Genomic DNA, 26,942 nt, shown 5'->3' on the forward strand with positions numbered 1-26,942 from the left:
AAAACGAAAAAGTAAAAATAAAATTGTCCTTAACCCCTTAAGAACACATGACGTACCGATACGTCATGTGTCCACTCCCGATCTATAACGCGGGGCCACGTCATAGCGGGTCGGGCCCGGCCGGGGACCCGTGGCTAATAACAACGGCCGGGACCCGTGGCTAATAGAGCGCGGCATTGATCGCGGTGCCACGTGCTATTAACCCTTTAGACGCGGCGTTCAAAGTTGAACGCCGCGTCTAAAATGAAAGTGAAAGCATGCTGGTTAGCTCAGTGGGCTGTTCGGTATAGCCGCGGCGAAATCGCGGCATCCTGAACAGCTTACAGGACAGCAGGAGGGTCCCTACCTGCCTCCTCGCTGTCTGATCGCCGAATGACTGCTCAGTGCCTGAGATCCAGGCATGAGCAGTCAAGCGGCAGAATCATCGATCACTGGTTTCCTATGAGAAACCAGTGATTAATGTGAAAGATCAGTGTGTGCAGTGTTATAGGTCCCTATGGGAGCTATAAGACTGCAAAAAAAAAGTGAAAGAAAAAGTGAATAAAGATCATTTAACCCCTTCCCTATTAGAAATTTGAATCACCCCCCTTTTCCCATAAAAATAAAAAAAAAACAGTGTAAATAAAAACAAAAATAAACATATATGGTATCGCCGCGTGCGTAAATGTCCGAATTATAAAAATATATTGTTAATTAAACCGCGCGGTCAATGGCGTACGCGCAAAAAAATTCCAAAGTCCAAAATAGTGCATTTTTGGTCACTTTTTATATATTGAAAAAATGAAATAAAAATGATCAATAAGTCCTATCAATGCAAAAATGGTACCTCTAAAATCTTCAGATCACGGCGCAAAAAATGAGCCCTCATACGGCCTCATACGTGCAAAAATAAAAAAGTTATAGGGGTCAGAAGATGACAATTTTAAATGTATTAATTTTCCTGCAAGTAGTTATGATTTTTTCCAGAAGTACGACAAAGTCAAACCTATATAAGTAGGATATCATTTTAATCATATGGACCTACAGAATAAAGATAAGGTGTCATTTTTACCGAAAAATGTACTACGTAGAAACGGAAGCCCCCAAAAGTTACAAAACAGCGTTTTTTTTTTCAATTTTGTCATACAATGATTTTTTTTTCCGTTTCGCCGTAGATTTTTGGGCAAAATGACTGATGTCATTACAAAGTAGAATTGGTGTCGCAAAAAATAAGCTATCATATAGATTTTAAGGTGCAAAATTTTAAGAGTTATGATTTTTTAAAGGCAAGGAGGAAAAAACGAAAATGCAAAAACGGAAAAACCCTCGGTCCTTAACGGGTTAAGACCCAAATGGGCTGAGTCCTTAAGGGGTTAAGTCCCCTCCAAAGACCACCTGCCAACTTGTAAAAAGATAGGACTTGATCCTCATAAAGAGACAATTCTGGTCCAACTTAAACTGTGGGCTGTAGAAGTTATTAAGGCGAAGTTCTTGTCCCTTCATGAGGACATCTAAGATCAGGCACCTCCCCATTTCTAACTCAATAACCCGTCGGCATTCTACCGCTGTGGTAAAAAGGACCGCCACTCTGCTATACGGCTCTGCCGCAAGAGACCAGTAGGAGGGCCCATTCCACCACTCTCTTTTAGCCTTATATATAGATGACATGTCTGTAAGCCTAGTCTCCTGCAAAAATAAAATATCAGCATTAATATGGGCAAAACAATCATAGGCCGCAAATCGAGCCTATGACTTAATGCTGGCAACATTAATGGATGCCAGAGTCAACGGAGAGGGTGCCGCCATCGAGGGTGAGTGAGTTAGACAGCTTTCTTTTTCCCACCATCCTTCCCCTTCACCCCACCACCCTCCTCCTCAGATTAACCCTTTTTAGTATGATGGATTTGTCCATTTTCCATTTATTGACATTTTCCTCGTCCCCTGACTCTGAGCCAGTCCCCCCCCCCCCCCCCTGAAGACATAGGTTCCCCAGGGAGAGAGGACTCAGTGTCTCCTGTGGGCCCCACCGCAACATCCAGAACCTCACTCCCAGCCTCCTCCTCCGAAGAGGAAATGTCGCCGAAGGGCTCAGAACCTGTTGGAGAGACCAATCAGAGGGAGGTCAGTTGTACCTTCCTTTGGCATCTGGCGGGTGGAAGAGCTACCTTTTTCTTATTCCTCCAAGTACCCCGCTTTGTTTCTGCCCATCTCCCACTGTCCTCATCCGTGCTCTCACCATGGGAGGACAGCAAGGAGACAGCATCCTCCTCTTTGTGGATCCTCCCAATTTCCTCATCCAGTTCACTATCCCCCAGGGCCTCAGCAGTAAGACTGGCCACAGGGACAGGATCAGAAATCACCTCAGTTGGCTGACGCTCCTGTGACTCCCGAATCTCCCTATCCCTTTGGCGCTTATTGAGACGCCTCAGTTGGGCAGGCATCCTTTGCTTACTTTTCTTCCCTGGCCCCTGTACCCCTTCATCCCCACCAGTCATCCCCTCAGCAAAATCCACCTCATGGCTTACTCCCACTGGGGTAACAACTGCATTGACAAAGGAAAGAGGGCAGCGACCGAATGGGTGACCTAAGTTACCACACAGGTGACACCTAATCTCCTTACAAGATGCAGCGAGATGGCGTATTTCCCAACACAGCTTCGGCTGTCCCTGGTAGAACATCTGGATACGATCTCTTCCGAGGAAGGTTGCAGATGGTATATGGGTAACAGTGTTTCAGGAACGCTTAAGCTTGACCATAAACGTCCAGGCCCCTGACCAGATGCCATATTCATCCCTGTTCTTTTTTGGGACCTCCACTACCTCTCCATACCAACCTAGCCACGTCATGATGTCAATACAATAGAGTGATACGTTACAGGTTAAAATGGTCACTTTCTTAACATTGTTTTGGCCGGGCTCGTTCTTTATCAGCTCATTATTCGACCAGAGGAGCTCAAGCCCCTCCGGCCAAACAAAGCTGATATCAAACTCAGGTGTACTATGAGGATGTATCAAGGCATAGATGCCAGCTGCCTTAAAGGAGTACTCCGGTGCACACTTTTTTCATGTTATCCCGTCCGGGCTGCAAAATAAAAGAAAACACACTTTCTCTTACCTGCCAACGAGCCCCCGGAGCTCCGGTACAGGTGTTCGGTCCCCTGCGGGAAGAGGACCCCGGCAGTTGGGGACCCCGATCCCCGGCGTCCCTGTTGGGATCGGGGCCCCAGGAGCGGCGGCGGCGAGGGACTGACCTGAAGTGGCGGTTTGCAGCAGTAGGAGGTGAGGGAGAGCCTCCTGCTGTTGCTTAGCAACAGCTCCCAGCATGCAAAAAGGGCATTCTGGGAGCTGTAGTTATGCAACAGCAGGAGGCAGACCACCACAACTCCCAGCATTCCCTTATGGGCATGCTGGGACTTCTAGTTTTGCAACAGCTGGAGGCACATTTTTTCTAAGGAAAAGTGTACCTTCAGCTGTTGTATAACTACAACTCCCAGCTTGCACAAACAGCCAAAGTGCATGCTGGGAGTTGTAGTGGTGCATCTGCTGGTTGCATAACTACAACTCACAGCAAGCCCGTTGGCTGTCGGTGACTGTTGAGAGTTGTAGTTTTGCAACAGCTGAAGGCACACTGGTTGTGAAACTCAGAGTTTTTTTTTTTACCTAACTCAGCGTTTCACGACCGGTGTGCCTCCAGCTGTTGCAAACTACAACTCCCAGCATGCACCGTACATGCTGGGAGTTGTAGTTATGCAACAGCTGGAGGCACACTGGTTGTGAAACACTGAGTTAGGTCACAAACTCAGTGATACATAACCAGTGAGCCTACAGCTGTTGCAAAACTAAAACTCTCAGCATGTACAGTCTGTCAGCGCATGCTGAGAGTTGTAGTTTTGCAACAGCTGGATGCCCCCCCTCCCAATGTGAACGTACAGGGTACGCTCACATGGGCGGAGGTTTACAGTAAGTATCCGGCTGCAAGTTTAAGCTGCGGCAAATTTTCAGCCGCAGCTCAAACTGCCAGTGAGAAACTACTGTGAACCCCTGCCCGTGCGACTGTACCCTAAAAACACTACAATACACTACACTAATACAAAATAAAATAAAAAAGTAAAAAATACTACATATACCCCTACACAGCCCCCCTCCCCAATAAAAATGAAAAACGTCTGGTACGCCACTGTTTCCAAAACGGAGCCTCCAGTTGTTGCAAAACAACTACTCCCAGTATTACCAGACAGCCACTGACTATCCAGGCATGCTGTGAGTTTTACAACAGCTGGAGCCACCCTGTTTGGGAATCACTGGCGTAGAATACCCCTATGTCCACCCCTATGCAAGTCACTAATTTAGGCCTCAAATGCGCATGGCGCTCTCACTTTGGAGCCCTGTCGTATTTCAAGGCAACAGTTTAGGGTCACATATGGGGTATCGCCGTACTCCGGAGAAATTGTGTTTCAAATTTTGGGGGGTATTTTCTGCTTTCACCCTTTTTAAAAATGTCAATTTTTGGGGGGAAAACAAGCATTTTAGGTAAAAAAAATTTTTTTTACATATGCAAAAGTCGTGAAACACCTGTGGGGTATAAAGGTTCACTTAACCCCTTGTTACATTCCCCGAGGGGTCTAGTTTCCAAAATAGTATGCCATGTGTTTTTTTTTTTTGTTGCTGTTCTGGCACCATAGGGGCTTCCTAAATGCGGCATGCCCCCAGAGCAAAATTTGCTTTCAAAAAGCCAAATGTGACATGCCCCCCAAAAACCATTTGTCGCTCCTTCCCTTCTGAGCCCTCTACTTCGCCCGCCGAACACTTCACATAGACATGTGAGGTATGTCCTTACTCGAGAGAAATTGGGTTTCAAATACAAGTAAACATTTTCTCCTTTTGCCCCTTGCAAAAATTCTAAAATTGGGTCTACAAGAATAGGCGAGTGTAAAAAATGAAGATTGTGAATTTTCTCCTTCACTTTGCTGCTATTCCTGTGAAACACCTAAAGGGTTAAAACGCTGACTGAATGTCATTTTGAATACTTTGGTGGGTGCAGTTTTTATAATGGGGTCATTTGTGGGGTATTTCTAAGATGAAGACCCTTCAAATCCACTTCAAAACTGAACTGGTCACTGAAAAATAGTGAGTTTGAAAATTTTGTGAAAAATGTGAAAATTGCTGCTGAACTTTGAAGCCCTCTGGTGTCTTCCAAAAGTAAAAACTCATAAATTTTATGATGCAAACATAAAGTAGACATATTGTATATGTGAACCAAAAAAAATAATTTTGAATATCCATTTTCCTTACAAGCAGAGAGCTTCAAAGTTAGAAAAATGCTAAATTTTCAATTTTTTCATCAAATTTTGGGATTTTTCACCAAGAAAGGATGCAATTTACCACAAAACTTTACCACTATGTGGAAGTAGAATATGTCACGAAAAAACAATCTCAGAATCAGAATGATAACTAAAAGCATCCCAGAGTTATTAATGTTTAAAGTGACAGTTGTCAGAATTGCAAAAAATGGTCCTTAAGGTGAAAAAGGGCTAAGTCCTTAAGGGGTTAAAACCCAACTTCAGCAGAAGCTCAACAACTTTAGATCTTGGAGGACATGTATCACTGCCTCTATACTAGCAATGAGTGAACTTTTGAAAAATTCGCCAAATTTTTTGAATTTTTCTTTGATCCAAATTTATTTGCGGCAAATCTATATAAAAACGGCTATTTCTGGCCTACAGAGAGCCTCAATAGGGGTGTAGAACACTTTGCTGTGTTCTAACAAGCATATGGAGTGTGCTGGGGTAGTGATATAATACTGTTATTCAGTATGACATGCAGATTACAGGCACCGCTTTTAGAATCACTGCCGCAGAGTGGCACAATGACAGAGCCTGGAGGTGGCATCAGTATGAGGAGACCATATAGAGGCTGAATGACACAGTGTGGAGGCGTTGGCAGCATGAGGAGACCATATAGTGGCTGAATGACACAGCATGGAGGTGTTGGCAGCATGAGGAGACCATATAATGGCTGAATGACACAGCTTGGATGAGGCTGAAGCATGAGGAGACCATATAGTGGCTGAATGACACAGCGTGGAGGTGTTGGCAGCATGAGGAGACCATATAGTGGCAGAATGACACATCCTGGCTGATCCATGCCTGATTCATCTTCACAAAGGTCAGTCCCTCCACATTTTTCGTGGACAGACGAGTTCTCCTTGGGGTGACTATGGCCCCCGCCGCACTAAGCGCCCTCTCTGATGGCACACTACTGGCCGGGCTGTACAGCTTTTCCAGGGAAAACTCTGCTAGTTAAGGCCAAAAAACAAGTTTGGCTGCCCAGAAGTCCAGCGGATCTTCAAGGTGTGTTGGCATGGGCATGTCAAGGTATGCCACCACTTGCTGGTTCAGGTCCTGCTCCAGTTCTACCTGCTGCTGATGAGTTGTTTCGCTATGCGGGTGAAAAAAGCTACTCGTCAGCGACTGTAGACTCCGGCTGCTGCTGATGGAGCTGGTACAGCTCCTGCCACCCCACCCCAGCAGCCATGGCAGTGGAAGGTGAGCGCAGAGGGCCCCCCCCCCCCGAGTCAAACCTGCAAGAGGATGGACAATGGGGCAGAAAGGCATCTGCAAACTGACTACATAGGATGTCTCTGTAGTAGGTCAGTTTGTCCTCCCTCTCAGTGGGTGTAAAAAGGCCCCCATTTTGTGCCGGTAATGAGGGTCCAATAAGGTGGAGAGCCAGAAGTCATCCCTCTGCCATATGGTGACAATTCGGTGGTCACTGCGCAAGCAGGTGAGCATGTGTGCCATTTATGCATGCGACTCGGAGGGACTCCCTGCCTCCATCTCCACTGCATACTGCCACGGTGTGTCTAGGTCCTTTGTCTAACCTTCCTCATAACCCACTAGCTGCTCCTGCTCCTCCTCTCCTGTCAGATGACTAGAAAAACTGCCCATCTCGTGAAACCTAACCACTGTGCTCCACTGTGCCCCTCCCCCTCCAACTCAGCTCCCACAGGGCTCATGTGGCTCATGAGATGTAGGCGCCAGGTCTCCAGCGCCCTGACCAGCCATTGTTTACAATGCGTGTTGTAGTAGTTGAAGCAGTGAAATGATGTTGTTCATTCCATAATCCTGGCGACTGACTAATAATGTGGCTTCCTCAAAGCGCCTGAGCAAAGGCAGGTGTCTTGTATGAGTTGCTACTGGTTGACATTGAAGTTACACAGAGGAGTCCACCTATCCACTTGGATCATCAAGAAATCGGTGATGGCTTTCCTCTGTTAGTATAGTCTGTTCAACATATTGAGGGTGGAATTCCAACGTGTGGAAAAGTCCCAAATCAGACTATGTTGGGGGATGCGGTTCTGACGCTGCAGCTCAAGGAGGGTGTGCTTTGCGTTGTACAAGTGACTGAAGTGCATGCAACGTTTCCTTCCCATTGTTAGGCTGTCTTGCAGATGGGGGAAAACTTCAGGAACCGCTTGACAACCAGATTGAACACGTGTGCCATGCAGGGCACATGTCTCAGGCTTCCTTGTCGCAGCACAGACAAGATGTTCTTCCTGTTGTCGGTCACTATGGTTCCATTTTCCAGTTTTCATGGAGTAAGCCATGATTCGATTTCTTGATTAATTACTTTTAGCAGTTCCTCCCCCGTGTTACTACGTTGGCCAGGGCAAGCCATGTGAAGAACAGCGTGACACAGCCGTGCCCTGCACACATGGTATGCTGGAGGGGCACTGAGACTTGTCAGTGCAGTGGAGACTGAGGACACGATGGGAGAATGAGGAGGCGGAGTCGCACGCTGTCACAGGACCAATGGCCTGAGAGCGTGGAGGTGGAAGCAGCATGACTTGTCCAAGTTGCTGTTGTGGCTATGCAGGAACCACATTCACTCAGTGGGCCGTAAAGGACATGTATTGTCCCTGACCATAGTTACAGCTCCACACGTCGGTGCTGCCATGCACTTTGGTACACAATGACAGGCTCAAGGAATGGCCCAACTTCTGTTCTGGTACTGCCTTCTTTGCAAAGAAATGATGGCTTAGGACTCTCCACCTCGGCTCGGCACAAGCCATCAGTTCTCTGAAAGGTGCAGAGTCCACCACTTGAAAGGGGAGGGACTGCAGCACCAGCAACTTGGACAGAAGCACATTCAGCTTCTGCGCCATTGGATGAGTGAGCGCACACTGTTGTCTCTTGGACATGGCTTCGCTGGCAGAATGACTGACTTGAAATAGGAGCGACAAAAGGAGCGACAAAAGATGGGTATGACACACAGCTCCCTTCGGCTGAGGTGGTGGAGCTTTGGCTGGCTGAAACAGGGAGCGGTGTGCCACTGGGTGATGCAGCAGGCTGGACCACCACATTGGAGCCACGGTTCTCCCATGCTGCTTTATGGTGACGCTGTATATGTGGATGCAGTGGCCGTGGTGGTCCATTGGGACCCTGGCCATGCTTTACCTTCTGCCGACACATCTTGCATGTGGCCAGGTTAACAACCTCCAGATGCTTGTAAAAAAAAACTGCCACACCACCGAGTAGCTGATTTTCCCACCAACAGTCCGCACTGTATGACTGCTACTGATGCTGACTCTAGGAACCCCTGTTACACTACCTCTCGGGAAGTTAGGCTGCTGCAAAGCAGGGGGTCTACCCCAGGCACATTTGGCTCCAGACTTTTCACTTCTGCCACCATGCTGACTGCCATCCATGCTACCCCCTTGCTGGCTCAGCTGCTGCCTCACGGGCAACCTGCAACCCTCTTCTTCAGATGATTATGAAGCCCTTTCTGCACCAAGCTCCCAAGTGCAATCGGCTTCATCATCATAGAGTTGTGTCTGCATGTCACTGATGTCCTCCTCAGGTTCCTCAACAGTGTCTGCTTCAGGAGCCTGAATGCTCACACCACCTCCCACACCACTCTGCTCATCACTACTTGCCCGCCTAGCGGTGGAAGCGGCGGATGTCTCCTTCACTTCTTGGCTGGGCAGTAGCTGCTGACTGTCCTCTAGATCGTCCTCACTACAGCAAACAGCATAGGACAGAGGCAATGTGAGGACAAGGACTGCTCCCGGGCCACGCCAACTGAGGATTGTGTCTGAGGAACCCACCGATTATTGACTGGGGGTGTCGGATGTCACTTGTGATGAAGTGGATGACCGTGTTAGCCAATCGATGACAGCAGATGGGTTGCTGGTCGAGACACGACCGCTAACTGATATCGGTAGCTCAGGCCTCTCGCTGCGACTCCTGCTGCCACTCGTCCCTAGTCTGCCTCTGCCTGGTTAATTTAGGCCTCTGCCACTCTGCTGTGCATGTCCTGGCACTTCTCTGCCTGACATACTTAGTGCGTATATGAGGGGAGGACAATGCGCTCCTCTATGCTTAAAACAGTATTTGTCTACAACACCAGCAGTACACACCATGCTGCAGCACACATGGTGCAGCACACACGCTGTGTAGTACACCCAAAACTGCACTCTCTCAATCTCACTCCCTTCCCTATCAGTATTTCTAGGCTGGATTTGGGCTTGAGGTGAATCGCTGCTGTAAAAAAAAGCTTTTCTGTGCAACACACTGCCCTCTGTTCCTCTCTGCAATAGAACGCTGATGTGACTGGAAGGTGAATCGCTGCTGTAAAAATGCTTTTCTGTGCAACACACACTGCTCTTTGTCCCTCTCTCTCTCTGCAATAGAACGCTGATGTGACAGGGAGGTGAATCGCTGCTGTAAAAATGCTTTGCTGTGCAACACACACTGCTGTCTGTCCCTCTCTCTGCAATAAAAGGCTGAAGTGACTGGCCGCAAGATGGCTGCCGATTATATAGGGCTGTGACATCACAGGGGTGGCTGGCTGCTGATAAGCTGCATGCTATTCAGGGTATCCCGCCTTTCCAGGATTCCATGCCCCATGTCCTCACATGTGGATCCGCCATTTTAGATGCCCTGGAGCCTGGACCACACTAAATGGAGATTAATGAAGTGATCAAAACGCAGCGATATTTGCATTTTTTTGACCAAAAATATGTAACTCTGGACATTGGTATTTTCTTTTTAAACATTATTTTAACATTATATTTTGGAATTTTTTTTATTCAACGTAGTTTGGACATTTATGCACACAGTGATACCACATATGTTTACTTTTATTTTACATCATTTTATTTAAAAAATGGGAAAAGGAGGGCGATTCAAACTTTTATTAGGGAAGGGGTTTATTCACATTTATTAACATAATTAAAAAAAAACTTTTTAGTCCCCATAGGGCAGGGTTTCTCAAGCGCGGTCCTCAAGTACCCCCAACAGGTCATGTTTTCAGGATTTCCTTAGTCTTCCACAGGTGATATAACTGCAGTGATGCCTGATTCACTGACCATAATTATATCACCTGTGAAAGACTAAGGAATTCCTGAAAACATGACCTGTTGGGGGTACTTGAGGACCGCGCTTGAGAAACAATGCAATAGGGGACTATTACATGCAATCTTTATATGTTGTGCAACAGAAAAGCATTGATCAGTGTTATCGGTGCTCCATTGCTCCAGGCTGCTAATGTTCCAAGATATAGCACAATCTTGTAATATGCAAATGCATTCTTAACTACGCTGGAAGCAGGTATGAAGACTATCTGCACCTCTGATGCAATCCCCTGGGTTCAGTTCACACTGCCCCACTTATCAACATTCATCTCCTTCTCCTTGACCAGTGGGGCAGTGCAAATGGGACCCAGGGGACAGTATCAGAGGTCCAGATGGTCTTCATATCCGCCTCAAGTGCAGTTAAAAGTCCATTTGCATAATGCAAGCTTGTGATCTTGGGAACGGATTGGGGTAAGGAATACTTTGTTTTACTTAGGATCATCCACACTGACCATCTGTATATTCAGGTTACCAAGGGTTGATTCATCTGTCTATTTCCCTATAAACCACCCAGTGAGGGACATAATCCAAACTTTTACCAGTTTTTACAGAATTTTGAGTAAAAGTTGTGGCGCAAAACAATCACCCTACATTTTCAACAAAGTATGCACATATAAAAGAACAAAAGTTTGCATGATGCACTATAGTTTTTGAAAAGCTTTACATGAAAAATTATACTACCTTTAGAATGGTTCAAAAAGGTAAAAACATTTTTTTTAAATATATTTCAATGGTTTATATTGCATTTTAAAACTTGTCATTGCAAAATACTATCATAAGTAATCATTTCCCGATACCAATACTGGTATTGGTGCAGATACTGGACATTTCAGCACGTGTACACATGTAAATGTCCCCAATACTAATCCTCATACCTGCAGACCATAAAATAAAAGAAATCCTTCTTACCTTACCTCCACTCCAGCACTGAGGCTCTTCATCATCTGCTAGGTTACCTGGAGTGATGCAGGACCTGTCGCACTATGAAATTAGGTCATGACACGGGGTGTAGGAGAAGGTCCTGCACCACTAAGAGAGCAGAGGATGCAGATGCATTTTATTATTTTCTTTTACAGTGGCTTTATGGGAGCTACTTACTGGGGGCTTCAAACTAACAGGGGATTGCCTACTTTTCTATCTTATTATCTTCTAATAGGGGGGATTCCATACCTAATCCCAGGGGGGCATACCTTAATTATGAGTGTCATTGAGGTCCTCATGTTTCACTTTCCCCAAAGGCTTCACAAAGTCTAGAGAAAACTCTGCCATCACATTACATAAAAAGTATTGGTAATTGGTATTGTTGAGGACTCACACTTGGTCTTTAACCAGTTAAGGACACAGGGCGTACAGTTGCGGCCCCGTTCCCGAGTCCTTAGGGACTCGGCCCATTTTCACCTTAAGGACTCAGCCCTTTTTTGCAATTCTAACCACTGTCACTTTATACATTAACCCCTTCCCTCTTTGGCGATTTTTCATTTTTGCACTTTTGTTTTCTCCTCATAACCCCTCCCCTTTTAAAAATCATAACCCTTTAAATTTTTCACCTAAAAATCCATATGATGGCTTATTTTTTGCACCACCAATTCTACTTTGTAATGAAATTAGTCATTTTTCCCAAAAATCTACAGTGAAACGGAAAAAAAAAAATCATTGTGCGACAAAATGGAAGAAAAAACACCATTGTGTAACTTTTGGGGGGTTACGTTTCTACGCAGTACATTTTTCAGTAAAAATGACACCTTATTTTTAATTTGAAGGTCAATACGATGAAAATGATACCCTACTTATATAGGTTTGATTTTGTATTACTTCTGAAAAAAAAAATCATAACTACATGCAGGAAAATTTATGCGTTTAAAATTGTCCTCTTTTGATCCCTATAACTTTTTTATTTTTCCATGTACGGGGCACCGTGATCTGAAGTTTTTGTCGGTACCATTTTTGATTTGATCGGACTTTTTGATCGCTTTTTATTCATTTTTTTGGGTATAAAAAGTGACCAAAAATACGCTATTTTAGACTTTGGAATTTTTTTGCGCATACGCCATTGACCGTGCGGTTTAATTAACGATATATTTTTATAGTTCGGACATTTACGCACGCGGAAATACCACATGTGTTTATATTTATTTTTATTTACACAGTTTTTTTATATGGGAAAAGGGAGGGGATTCAAACTTTTATTAGGGAAGGGGTTAACTTTTTTTCACTTTTTTTTTTGCAATGTTATAGCCCCTATAGGGGACTATAACATGCAGTACATTGATCCAATACACTGATCACTGCCAATGCATTGCAGTGCATTGATCAGTGTTATCGGTGGTTGATTGCTCAAGCTTGGATTTCGAGCTATCAATATCCGATTTGACGGGTTTAAAAAACACTCTAAATGATGACATCTTTTGTCTGGAAATTGTGTCGCACACAGTGTCGCATGGGTTTTGCGACACAAATTTGGTTGCACAACCCAAGAAAAAGAGTCGGGTTGACATTAGTAAATCATGGCTAACATGTCTACTTCATGTTGCCATCATAAAGTTGAGATGTTTTTACTTTTTGAAGACATTGGAGGGCTTCAAAGTATAGCAGCAATTTTCTAAATTTTAATGAAAATGTCAAAATCAGTATTTTTCAGGGACCAGTTAAGTTTGAAGTGGATTTGAGGGGCCTTTCTGGTAGAAATACCCCATAAATTATACCATTATAGAAACTGCACCCCTCAAACTATTCAAAATGACATTCAGAAAGTTAAACCCTTTAGGTGTTTCACAGGAATAGCAGCTAAGTGAAGGAGAAAAACAGAGAGTTTAAAACCCCACCCTTTCCTCTCCATTCCCAGTGTTTTTCCTGTCCCGATTTGGGAAGGAACTCTGAGAGTGCAGGAGATCCTTTTTTCCTGCTCGAGTAGTATATATTTTTCTTTATTCCCCTAATTTTATTATGGTTTCTACTTACCAGGTTAATACCTGGGTTTACAGATGACCGTTGGTGGATTAAGCTGGAGCGTTCAGTTTTTTATTTTCTTTCATTCTCCCCTCGAGGCATCCAGGTGGGTTAATGCAGGGGAGATGCGACAGCAGCCGGATTGCGGATCTCATGGTTCTGCCTTCCGGTCCCGTACTGGCTGGTCCTCAATACAGGCTTCAACATCGCTAGGTCGGAGGACTCAATGGTCAGTCCTCCGGAGGTCACTTCCGGACGCATGTATGGCGTCTGACTTCACACCCGACCGGATTCAAATCCCCAGTACATAGGACAGCTAATCATGGCAGCAGGTGCTACCGCTGCTACTGATGTCGCCGTGACCACTGCCATTACCGCTGCCATTCCTACTGCTGCCATTGCTGTTCCTATTCCTCACCACAAGTACTATTGTGAGTACTTCTTGCTGCTTCATCCTTACTTTGGCTATTTTCCGGGTGGGTTTCAAGCTTCTGTGACCGTTCCCGTCAAGGTGCCATCTGTCACAGCCTAACATCCTTGCTGCTGCTACTTCTACTATGTCTACACCGGTCAAGACCCCTGAGGTTGATCCCATGCAGATCCAAGGAACCATGAGTAATCAGGGCCTATAGGGTTTTTCTATTAAAAATTTTTAATCCTTCCTGTACTTATCAGCTGTTGTACGCTCCACAGGAAGTTCTTTTCTTTTTGAATTTCCTTTCTGTTTGACCACAGTGCTTTCTGCTGACACCGCTGTCCATTTTAGGAACTGTCCAGAGTAGCAGAAAATCCCCATAGCAAACCTATCCTTCTCTGGATAATTCCTAAAATGGACAGAGGTGTCAGCAGAGAGCACTGTCATACAGAAAGAAATTGAAAAAGAAAAGAACTTCCTGTGGAGCATACAACAGCTGATAAGTACAGGAAGGATAAAGATTTTTTAATACAAGTAATTTACAAATCTGTTTAACTTTCCCAAAAGAACAGAGGGGCTCAGGTCACTATTCCCATCTTTTTCTAGTCAAGAAGCCAAATGGGAAATTCAGGACTATCATCAATCTGAAACCCTTGAACAAACAAGTAACCTTCAGAAAGTTCAAGATGGAATCAGTGAGGTCAGCCATTCACCTAATAAAAAGCAGGGCAGTCATGGCCACATTAGACCTCAGAGATGCTTTCTACCACTTACCTATTCAAAAAGACTCCCAATCATTTAAAAGATTCGCTGTTCAGTGGGACATCAAAGTCCGCCACTTCGAATATGTCTGTCTGCCCTTCGGACTCTCCTCTGCACCCACATTTTCACAAAAGTTATGGCGGAGGTGGTGGCTATTCTCAGGAAGGAGAAAATTCTTGTAATTCCATATGTAGACGATATATTGATTGTGGCGGACTGTATTACTCATCTGAAGGAACAAATAAAAAGAACGGCTCAGGTCCTTCAGGATCTCTGTTGAATCCTGAACCTAGGAAAATCCAATTTACCACCATGTTGCAGGAAAGTCTTTTTATGAATCCTTTCTGTTCAGAGAAGACTGAGTCCTTATCCGGCAAACAGATCAGGAAACCTGAAAGAGTTATTAGCCATCTGGATGGCTCTCAAAGACATGGAACTTTATTGCAAAAACCAACATGCTCTAATCTACTCAGACAACATGACTGAAGTGGCGTTCATTCGTCATCAGGGGGGCCTCGCCACTCAGCCCTTCAGTCAGTCTGAGGTCAAATATTCTGTTGGGCAGAACAGAACGTGTTTTCCATCTCGGGGATATGAAACATCAGAGCAGATTTTCTAAGCCAGCACTTCATAGATCCGGGGAATGGACTCTAGCAGATTGGGCATTCTTGTCACTAGTCTGTGTCTGGGGCCTACCACAGATAGATTTGTTCACCTCCAAGAAAAATCACAAAGTGAGAAGATTCTTCTATCTGAATGCCAGAGACTCTCCATTGGCAGTGGATGCTTTAATTCAAGACTGGTCTTTCAGCCTGGGATATGCCTTCCCCCCCAATAGTCCTAATCCTCCAGGGTACTACACAAGCTGATGATCCACTCCTGCACGTTAATCCTGATTGCCCCCCTTTGGCCCAAAAGGAGTTGGTTTCCTCTTTCAAGAGGAAGATCCAATACTGTTCAATCTTCATCCAGATCTACTTACCCAGGGTCCGATCCAGCACGGTCATACCCTCAGTCTAGTGGCCTGGAAACTGAAAAGCTCCTGCTAGAGAGGAAGGGTCTCGCTGAAAAGTAATTAACACCCTGCTAGCCAGTCTTAAACCTTCCACCTGTATGATCTATTCTAAGGTTTGGAAAGAATAAATTTCTTCGTGTGGGTCTTCTTTTTCACTTGACTCTCCTAACATTCCTGATACAGTGATCCCCCGACCTACGATGGCCCCGACATACAATAATTTCAACATACGATGGCCTCTCAGAGGCCATCGCATGTTGAAGGCAGCATCAACATACGATGCTTTTGTATGTCGGGGCCATCGCATAAACAGCTATCCGGCAGCGCAGACTGCATCAGCTGCTGCCGGATAGCTGTTTAATGTCCCCTGTGTGGTCCGGTGAGTGTCACTCACCTGTCCCCGACATTCCGGACCGTCTTCTTCGGGCTCCGCTGCATGGCCGTCACTCTCCTTCGTCGTCATCACGTCACCGTGCACACCGTCCCGTCATCCAATATGAGCAACGTGCGCAGCGACGTGATGACTGCAATGGAGAGCGGCGATCCTGGCCAGTGGTGATGGTCCGGAGCGGCGGGGACACGTGAGTATAACTTTCTATATTACTATTGCACGGATGCCTCAACATGCGATGGATTCAAGTAACGATGGTTCATTTGGAACGAATTACCATCGTATGTTGAGCGATCACTGTATACTTAATTTTCTACAGGATGGCTTTGATTTAGGTCTCTCTCCGAGTACTTTAAGGCTAGGTTCACACTATTCCGCTTTGAAATTGCAGGCAGAAATTCAGCTTACTGAACTGTATAGAATAGTGAATGGGTTTCCTTTCATAAACTCACACTTCGGAATTTGTGAACGGAAAATCCACTTCAAAATTTCTGGCTGAAGAATGGGGTTGCTCATATAGGTGGAAATACTCATGGAACACATTGCAATCTATTTTCTGCCTGAAAATTCCGCAGTGTGAACCTAGCCTAAAGGTTCAGGTTTCACCCCTCAGTGCACTTCTCCAAATTAAATTAGGAGATGACTGTTGGGTTTCTAAGTTTATTAAAGCCACTGAAAAACTTAGGCCTAGGATTACTAACCTCTGTCCTTGGAATCTTAATGTAGTCCTTGTAGCCCTTACTGAGCCTCTTTTTGAACCATTAGAGTCCATCTCTATTAAATTCCTTACCTTAAAAACTGTATTTTTGGTAGCAATAACATCTGCACGTAGAGTCAGTGAGATTCAGGCCCTCTCTACCTTACAAGCCTTTCTTTTCGGTCAGGGATGATAAAATTATCCTCAAATTAGACCCTAACTTTTTGCCAAAAATGTCTTCATCATTTCATAGGTCACAGGATATTGTTATTGCTATGCCGAGCGCTCCGGGTCCCTGCTCCTCCCCGGAGCACTCGCGGCATTCTCCTCTCTGCAGCGCCCCGGTCAGACCCGCTGACCGGGAGCGCTGCACTGACACTGACGACGGGGATGCGATTCGCATAGCGGGACGCGCCCACTCGCGAATCGCATCCCAAGCCACTTACTCGTCCCGGTCCCCGTCTGTCACGTTCTGGCGCGCGCGGCCCCGCTCTCTAGGGCGCGCGCAGCGCGCTAGCTCTCTAAGATTTAAAGGGCCAGTGCACCAATGATTGGTGCCTGGCCCAATCAGTCTAACTAGCTTCCACCTGCTCCCTGTCTATATAACCTCACTTCCCTCACTTTAAATTTCAGAGAGCCGGCACACGCGGGCCCTAGAGAGCGAGGCTGCGCGCGCCGGGACATGACAGCAGGGGAATCGGATAGGTGAGACTATTGGGATGCGACCCGCCGGCAGTAACAGTGCGGTGCTCCCGGTCAGCGGGTTTGACCGGGGCGCTGCAGACAGAAGAACGCCGCAAGCGCTCCAAGGAGGAGCAGGGACCCGAAGCGCTCGGCATAACAGTACCCCCCCCCCCCCCCTTTAGGTCTCCCCCTCTTTTTTGAGCCCAGGAATCTGCGGACAAGCTCTTTGTCAAAAATGTTGGCCTCAGGTTCCCAGGACCTCTCTTCAGGGCCACAATTCTCCCAATCAATTAGAAAAAATCTTTTACCTCGGACCATCTTGGAGGCAAGGATCTCTTTGACAGCGAAGACATCAGAGGAGCCAGAAACAGGAGTGGGAACAGTAACCTTGGGAGAAAAGCGTTTAAGCACAAGAGGTTTGGGAAGAGACACATGGGAAGAGTTAGGATTGCGAAGAGAAGAAGGAAGATGAAGTTTGTAAGAGACAGAATTAATTTGATTCTTGATTTTAAAAGGACCGAGGTAGCGAGGACCCAACTTGTAGCTAGGGACACCAAAGCGTATGTATTTGGCAGAGAGACACACTTTGTCCCCAGGGAGAAAGACAGGAGGAGTTCTTCTCTTTTTATCTGCATCTTCATTCGAGACGAGGCCAGTAGGAGCCACTTTTGAGTCTCCTTCCAGATAGCGGAAAAGTCCCGGGTTACTTCATCCACGGCAGGAACTCCAGAAGAAGTGGGAATGGGGAGGGGGGGCAGAGGGTGACGGCCGTACACCACAAAGAATGGGGATTTGGCGGAGGATTCAGAATTTTTGAAATTGTACGAGATTTCAGCCCAAGGCAGAAGGTCGACCCAATCATCTTGGCGGGAGGAGACAAAATGTCACAAGTAGTTACCAAGAATCTGGTTTACTCTTTCCACTTGTCCGTTGGATTGGGGGTGATAGGAGGATGAGAAATTTAATTTGAACTTTAATTGATTACAGAGAGCTCTCCAAAATTTTGACACAAATTGAACGCCTCTATCTGAGACGATATGCGTGGGAAGCCTGTGAAGACGAAAAATCTGCAGAAAAAATTGCTTCGCCAACTGTGGCGCAGAAGGAAGGCCTGGAAGCGGAATGAAGTGAGCCATTTTGGAAAAACGATCAACGACCACCCAGATGACGGTGTTGCCATGGGATATGGGAAGATCAGTAATGAAATCCATGGCAATTTGGGACCATGGTTGCTCAGGGACGGGCAAAGGATGGAGGGGTCCAGCAGGCTTCTGGCGAGGAGTTTTATCCCGGGCACAAACAGTACAAGCCCAAACAAAATCAGTGACGTCACCCTCCAGTGTAGGCCACCAATACAGACGGGAGATTAGCTGAATGGACATTTTAATGCCAGCATGACCAGCCAGGTGAGAAGAATGCCCCCATTTGAGGATCCTGAGGCGAAGGCGTGGAGGAAAAAAAGTCTTACCAGGGGGGTTTGCCCCAGTGAGGCTGGAGCAGAGGAGACCAGGCACTCAGGTGGTATAATATGCTGCAGAGGGGCTTCAGACTCGGAGGCATCAGAGGAACAAGAAAGGGCGTCAGCTCTGACATTCTTGTCAGCGGGACAGAAGTGTATCTCGAAGTTGAAGCGGGCAAAAAACAACGACCATCTAGCCTGGCGAGGATTCAGACGCTGAGCGGACTGGAGGTAAGATAAATTCTTGTGGTCAGTGTAAATGACAATGGGGTGTTTGGAACCCTCCAAAAGATGTCTCCACTCCTCGAGTGCTAACTTGATGGCCAGGAGTTCACGATCTCCAATAGAGTAGTTCTTTTCTGCCAAAGAGAAAGTCTTTGAGAAAAAACCACAAGTAATGTTACGTCCGGTAGTGTTTTTTTGCAGAAGTATGGCTCCGCCTCCGACTGAGGAAGCATCTACTTCCAGGAAGAATGGTTTCAACGGATCAGGTCTGGACAAAACTGGTGCAGAGGCGAAGGCAGCTTTGAGACGTTTGAAGGCCTCATCCGCTTGTGGAGGCCATGACTTTGGATTAGCATTCTTCCTAGTCAGAGCCACATTAGGGGCCACAATGGTGGAGAAGTGGGGAATAAGCGGTCGATAATAGTTGGCAAATCCCAGGAAGCGTTGGATAGCACGGAGTCCAGAAGGGTGTGGCCAATCCAAAACCGCCGACAATTTATCTGGATCCATTTGAAGCCCTTGGCCAGAGACTAGGTAACCTAGGAAAGGAAGACTGTTGCATTCAAAGAGACATTTTTCAAATTTAGCGTACAGGTGGTTTTCACGGAGTCTTTGGAGCACTTGACGGACATGACGGTGGTGTTCCTCTAAGTTAGAGGAAAAAATCAAGATGTCATCCAAGTAGACCACAACACAGGTATACAATAAGTCCCGAAAGATCTCATTAACAAAGTCCGGGAAGACTGCAGTGGCGTTGCAGAGCCCAAAGGGCATAACGAGATATTAAAAATGTCCATCTCTGGTATTGAAAGCGGTTTTCCACTCATCACCTTTACGGATGCGAATAAGATTATACGCGCCCCTTAAGTCCAGTTTGGTGAAGATACTTGCTCCGCGTAGACGGTCAAAGAGTTCGGAGATCAAAGGCAGGGGATAGCGGTTTTTGATGGTAATCTTGTTTAAATCGCGGTAGTCAATACATGGGCGTAAGGATCCATCCTTTTTAGAAACAAAGAAGAACCCCGCTCCAGCAGGGGATGAGGATTTCCAAATAAAACCTCTCTTTAGGTTCTCCTGGATATACTCCGTCATGGCTTGAGTCTCTGGGGCTGACAGAGGATAAATCCTGCCACGGGGCGGAGTGGTACCAGGAAGAAGGTCAATGGGACAATCATAAGGTCTATGTGGAGGTAAGACCTCTGCTTGCTTTTTGCAGAATACATCTGAATAGTCCTGGTAAGCCTTGGGAAGGCCCGGTAAAGAAGAAGCCTCAGGGGTTTGACTAGTGGAAGCAGATGTGAGACATCGCTTGTGACAAGAAGGACCCCAACTTTTGATCTCCCCGGTGGTCCAGTCGAGGGTAGGAGCATGACGCTGGAGCCACGGCAAGCCGAGAAGAACTTCAGAGGTGCAGTTAGGCAGAATGAAAAATTAAATTTTTCATGGTGAAGTCCAATGCTCATGGGCAGGGGTTCAGTGCGGTAGCGCACAGTGCAGTCCAATTTCTCTCCGTTTGCTGAAGAGATAAAGAGCGGCTTGACGAGACGGGTTACTGGAATACTGAACCTATTAACGAAAGAGGCCAAGATAAAGTTTCCTGCAGAACCTGAGTCCAAGAAGGCCACTGCTGAGAAGGAGGAGTTGGTGGAAGTAGAAATCCGCACAGGTACAGTTAGACGTGGAGAGGCAGAATTCACACCAAGTGTCGTTTCACCCTTGTGAACTAGGTGCGTGCGTTTCTCCTGACGTGGAGGGCGGATAGGACAGTCTTTTAGGAAATGTTCGGTACTAGCACAGTACAGGCACAAATTCTCATTTCGGCGGCGAGTCCTCTCTTGTAGGGTCAGGCGAGACCGATCCACTTGCATAGCCTCCTCGGCGGAAGGCACAGGAACAGATTGCAAAGGACGTTGGAAGAGAGGAGCCTGGGAGAAAAACCGCCTGGTGCAAACAAGATCCTTTTCCTGATGAAGTTCCTGGCGTCTTTCTGAGAAACGCATGTCGATGCGGGTGGCCAAATGGATAAGTTCTGACAGATTAGCAGGAATTCCCCGTGCGGCCAGGACATCTTTGATGTTACTGGATAAGCCTTTCTTGAAGGTCGTGCAGAGGGCCTCATTATTCCAGGATAGCTCTGAGGCGAGGGTGTGGAACTGGATGGCGTATTCACCCACAGAAGAACTCCCTTGGACAAGGTTCAGCAAAGCAGTCTCGGCTGAGGAAGCCCGGGCTGGCTCCTCAAAAACACTACGTACTTCAGAGAAGAAGGACTGGATAGTAGCGGTGGCAGGATCGTTGCGGTCCCAAAGCGGCGTGGCCCATGACAATGCCTTTCCAGACAGGAGACTGACCACGAAAGCCACCTTAGACCGTTCAGTAGGGAATTGGTCCGACATCATTTCCAGATGTGGGGAACACTGGGACAAGAATCCACGGCACAGTTTAGAGTCCCCATCAAACTTGTCTGGAAGAGACAGGCGGAAACTGGGAGCAGCCACTCGCTGCGGAAGAGATGCAGGAGCTGGCGGAGGAGATGGGTGCTGTAGTTGCGGCAGAAGCTGTTGCAGCATAACGGTCAGTTGAGTCAGCTGCTGTCCTTGTTGGGCGACCACGGTGGTTAAGTCAGCGACACTAGGCAGCGGGACCTCAGCGGGATCCATGGCCGGATCTACTGTCAGGATCCGGACTGGTATGCAGAGAGGACACTGGAGGTGGATCCTCTGTGTCAGTGAGGTGATGGCGTACGCCGTACCAGGGGAACGGAATCTAAGGGGTTACTGGTTTTCACCAGAGCCCGCCGCAAAGCGGGATGGACTTGCAGCGGCAGGTAACCCCCAGGTCGTTCCACCCGATAGCAACTCAACCCCACTGACAGCTGAGACAGGTGTGGTACACAGGGACAAGGCAAGAGCAAGGTCGGACGTAGCAGAAGGTCAGCAATGGTTCGTAGTCAGGGGCAACGGCAAGGGTCTGGATACACTGGCTAGGAATTCACAAAACGCTTTCTCAGGGCACTAGGGCAACAAGATCCAACAAGGACAGGAAGGGGAAGTGGGTTTTTATATGAAATGGGAGAGATTACAACTGATTGGGCCAGGCACCAATTAGTGGTGCACTGGCCCTTTAAATTTAAGAGAGCCGCCACGCGCACGCACCCTAGAGAGTGGGGCCGCACGCGCCGGGACATGACAGCAGGGGAACGGGACAGGTGAGACGATTGGGATGCGACCCGCGGGCGGGCGCGTCCCGCTACGCGGATCGCATCCCCGCCGGCAGTAACAGTGCAGCGCTCCCAGTCAGCGGGTCTGACCGGGGCGCTGCAGACAGAAGAACACCGAGAGCGCTCCGGGGAGGAGCAGGGACCCGGAGTGCTCGGGGTAACACGCATGTTCTTGTTGAGCGATTTTTTTCATTTTTACAAGGGATAAAAGGAAAGAAATCCCCCCAAAATTTGTAACCAATTTCTCTCGAGTAAGGAAATGCCTCATACGTGGATGTAAAGTGTTCTGCGTGCGCTGTAGAGGGTTCAGAAGGGAAGAAGAGACAATGGGATTTTGGAGAGTGAATTTTGCTGAAATGGTTTTTGGGGGCATGTCGCTTTTAGGAAGCCCCTATGGTGCCAGAACAGCAAACAAAAACCTACATGGCATACTATTTTGGAAACTACACCCCTCAAGGAACGTAACAAGGGGTACAGTGAGCCTTAACACCCCATAGGTGTTTGACGTTTTTTCGTTAAAGTCGGATGTGTAAATGAAAATATTTTATTTTTCACTAAAATGCTGGTTTTTCCCCAAATGTTACATTTTTACAAGGAGTAATATGAGAAAATGCCCCCCAAAATTTGCAACACATTTTCTTCTGAGTATGGAAATACCCCATATGTGGATGTAAAGTGCTCTGCAGGCGAACATTATGGAAGTTGGGGGCCATGTGCGTTTACAAAGCCCCCATGGTTCCAGAACAGTGGACCCCCCCCCCACACATGTTACCCCATTTTGGACACTACACCCCTCACAGAATTTAATAAGGGGTGCAGTGAGCATTTACACCCCACTGGTGCTTGAAAAATCTTTGGAACAGTAGGCTGTGCAAATGAAAAATTGCATTTTTAATTTTCACGGACCACTGTTCCAAAAATCTGTCAGACACCTGTGGGGTGTAAATTCTCACTGTACCCCTTATTACATTATGTGAGGGGTGTAGTTTCCAAAATGGGGTCAAATGTGAGGGGTCCATTGTTATGGCACCATGGGGGCCTTGTAAACACATATGGCCTTCAATTCCCGACAAATTTTCTCCCCAAAAGCCCAATGGCACTCCTTCTCTTCTGAGCATTGTAGTGCGCTCCCAGAGCACTTTACATCTACATATGGGGTATCTTCTCACTATGTTCAAGAAATGGGGTTATAAATTTTTTTTTTTTTTTTCTATTTTCCCTTGTGAAAATGAAAAATTTAGGGTAACACCAGCATTTTAGTGCAACAAATTTTCTTTTTCATTTTCATCCAAATTTAACGTAAATTCGTCATACACCTGTGGGGTGTTAAGGCTCACTATACCCCTTGCAACGTTCCATAAGGGGTTTAGTTTTTAAAATGGGGTCACAAGTGAGTATTTTTTTGCGTTTGTTAGAACCGCTGTAAAATCAGCCACCCCTGTGCAAATCACCAATTTAGGCCTCAAATGTTTATTCATAGTGTGCTCTCAATCCTGAGCCATGTTGTACGCCCGCAGAGCATTTAACATCCACATATGGGGTATTTCCGTGCACAGGAGAAATTGCGTTACAAGTTTTGGGGGTCTATTTTTCCTTTTACCTCTTGAAAAGTATGGGGCAACACCAGCATGTTAGTGTCAAATTTTTTTTTTTTTACACTAACACGCTGGGGTAGACTCCAACTTTTCCTTTTCATATGACGTAAAAGGAGAAAAAGCCTCCCCAAAATATTTGTAACGTAATTGCTCCCGAGTACGGAAATACCCCATATGTGGCCCTAAACTGTTTCCTTGAAATACAACAAGGCTCCGAAGTGAGAGAGCGCATTTGAGGCCTAAATTAGGCATTTGCATAGGGGCAGACCCAGATGCATGCTTTAGGCCCTATTCACAAGGCAAAATTTCCTCAAGTTGACTCCCATAGAAAGCTTAATACACTTCTATGGTAGTCAACACTCCCATTCACACTTCAGCAGTGCCTCCAGCAGTTGCTAAACTCACAGCATGCCTGGACAGTCAGTGGCTGTCCTGCCATGCTGGGAGTTGTTGTTTTGCAACTGGAGGCTCAGTTTTGGAAACCCTGCCGTACGAGACGTTTTTCATTTTTATTGGGGGGGGGGGGGGGGGGGGAGAGACAGTGTATGTGTGCATATATGTAATGTTTTACCCATTTATTTTGTGTGTTATTTTTAGGGTACATTCGCACTGGCGGGAGTTTACGGTGAGTTTCCTGCTAGGAGTTTGAGCTGCGGCGGAAAATTTGCCGCAACTCAAACTTGAAGCAGGAAACTCGCTGTAAACCCCCGCCCATGTGAATGTGCATGCTGGGAGTTGTAGATTTGCAACAGCTGGAGGCACACTGGTTGGATAACCTTGAGTTAGGTTCTGTTACCTAACGCAGTATTTTCCAAACAATGTGCCTCAAGCTGTTGCAAAACTACAACTTCCAGCATGTACTGATCGCCGAAGGGCATGCTAGGAGTTGGAGTTAGCTGGAGGCACGCAACTTCAACTCCAAACATGCCGAGACAGTTGTTTGCTGTTTGTGCATGCTGGGAGTTGTAGTTTTGCAAGATTTAGAGGGCCCGGTTTAAAGACCACCGCACAGTGATCTCCAAACTGTGTCCCTCCAGATGCTGCAAAACTACAAATCCCAGCATGCCCAGATGGCAAACTACTGTGTGGACATGCTGGGAGTTGTAGTTTTGCAACATCTGGAGGGCTACAGATTAGAGACCACTGTATAGAGGTCTCCAAACTATGCCCCTCCAGATGTTGCTAGGCAACTACTCACCAGCAGGATCACGTTGACAGGAGGATCGCCGTCTGCTGCTGATTGGTAAGTCACTGCTGTTGCCCGCCACTGCTCACAGGACAGTTTCCCCGCTCTGCCCGGACTACCGTGGGTGGGCAGAGCGGGGGAACCAAACTTTAACCCCCTGCCCCTGATCTGCTATTGGTCGGTCGCTTCTGACCGACCAATAGCAGGGATGGGGGGGTGGCACCTCTGCCACCTCACTCCTATCCCTTCAGGGGGATCAGGGCTGTCTTGGAAAGTCCCGATCCTCCTTTTCTTCTGGGTCACTAGAGACCCTTTGACCCAGAATCGTTGCAGATCGCCGGTCTGAATTGACCTCCCCCAGGAGTTGGCACGCGATGCCTGCTGAATGAGTCATTAAGTACCAGGGCATCACGGCGTACCTGTATGCACTGTGTATTGAGGGGTTAAGGACTCAAGGTGTACCTAAGCCTAAGTCCCATTATGGGGTTTAAAGCGTTCTCAAGAGTGGAGAACGCTTCAAACCTGTGGGTCCCGACTGCTATCAGCAGCCAGGACCCAGGTTTAATGTCGGGCACCGCCGATCAGGCCGATGCCTTTAGGCATCTAAAGTGAAAGTAAAACTATCCCGGCAGCTCAGCAACTCCCAGCATTTCCGGACAGCCACTGACTGTCCAGGCATGCTGGGAGTTTAGCAACAGCTGGAGGCACCCTGTTTGGGAATCACTGGCGTAGAATATCCCTATGTCCACCCCTATGCAATCCCTAATTTAGTCCTCAAATGCGCATGGCGCTCTTTCATTTCGGAGCCCTGTCGTATTTCATGGAAACAGTTTAGGGTCACATATGGGGTATTTCCTTACTCGGGAGAAATTGTACTTCAAATTTTGGGGGGCTTTTTTCCTTTTACCCCTTATGAAAAGGAAAAGTTGGGGGCTATACCAGCCTGTTATTGTAAAAAAAATAAAAATGTTTACACTAACATGCTGGTGTTGCCCCATACTTTTTTTTCTCAAGTGGTAAAAGGAAAAAAAAAGACCCCCAAAATTTGTAAAGCAATTTCTCCTGAGTACGGAAATACCCCATATGTGGGCATAAAATGCTCTGCGGATGCACAACAAGGTTCAGGAGTGAGAGCGCACTATGTACATTTGAGGCCTAAATTGGTGATTTGCACAGGGGTGGCTGATTTTACAGCGGTTCTGACATAAACACAAAAAAATGAATACCCACATGTGACCCCATTTTGGAAACTACACCCCTCACAGAACGTAACAAGGGGTATAGTGAGCCTTAACACCCCACAGGTATTTGACGAATTTTAATGAAAGTTGGATGGGAAAATGAAAAAAAAAAAAAAAAAACTTCCACTAAAATGCTGGTGTTACCCTAAATTTTTTATTTTCACAAAGGAAAATAGGAAAAAAGACCCCCAAAATTTGTAACCCCATTTCTTCTGAGTAAGAACATACCCCATGTGTGGATGTAAAGTGCTCTGCGAGCGAACTACAATGCTCAGAAGAGTAGGAGCGCCATTGGGCTTTTGAAGAGAAAATTTGTCCGGAATTTAAGGCCACATGTGTTTACAAAGCCCCCATAGGGCCAGAACAATGGATCCCCCCACATGTGACCCCATTTTGGAAACTACACCCCTCACAGAATGTAATAAGGGGTACGGTGAGCATTTACGCCCCACAGGTGTCTGACAGATTTTTGGAACAGTGATCCGTGAAAATGAAAAATGTAATTTTTCATTTGCACAGCCCACTGTTCCAAAAATCTGTCAAACGCCAGTCGGGTGTAAATACTTACTGCACCCCTTATTAAATTGTGTGAGGGGTGTAGTTTCCAAAATGGGGTCACATGTGGGGGGTCCCCCACAGAGCACTTTACATCCACACATGGGGTATGTTCTTACTCATAAGAAATAGGGTTACAAATTTTGGGGGTCATTTTCT

At 46.6% G+C, this 26,942-nt stretch overlaps 1 protein-coding gene across 5 annotated transcripts in view; it reads right to left on the bottom strand.

Annotated features, from left to right (window-relative positions):
* LOC130281585 (sodium-dependent serotonin transporter-like) overlaps window positions 1–26,942 on the bottom strand; it is a 526,811-nt gene that overhangs the window by 464,482 nt on the left and 35,387 nt on the right. The window contains exon 1 of one of the 5 annotated variants that reach the window (XM_056528972.1): window positions 11,302–11,348. The exons of the other annotated variants lie outside the window; for them this stretch is intronic. Coding sequence (XP_056384947.1) covers window positions 11,302–11,336 — 35 coding nt within the window. The 5' untranslated portion in view covers window positions 11,337–11,348. Of the gene's footprint in view, window positions 1–11,301; window positions 11,349–26,942 lie in introns of those variants that run through there. 5 annotated transcript variants of the gene reach the window in all.

Source organism: Hyla sarda, chromosome 1 (genome assembly GCF_029499605.1).
Source record: "Hyla sarda isolate aHylSar1 chromosome 1, aHylSar1.hap1, whole genome shotgun sequence".
Lineage (NCBI taxonomy): Eukaryota > Metazoa > Chordata > Amphibia > Anura > Hylidae > Hyla > Hyla sarda.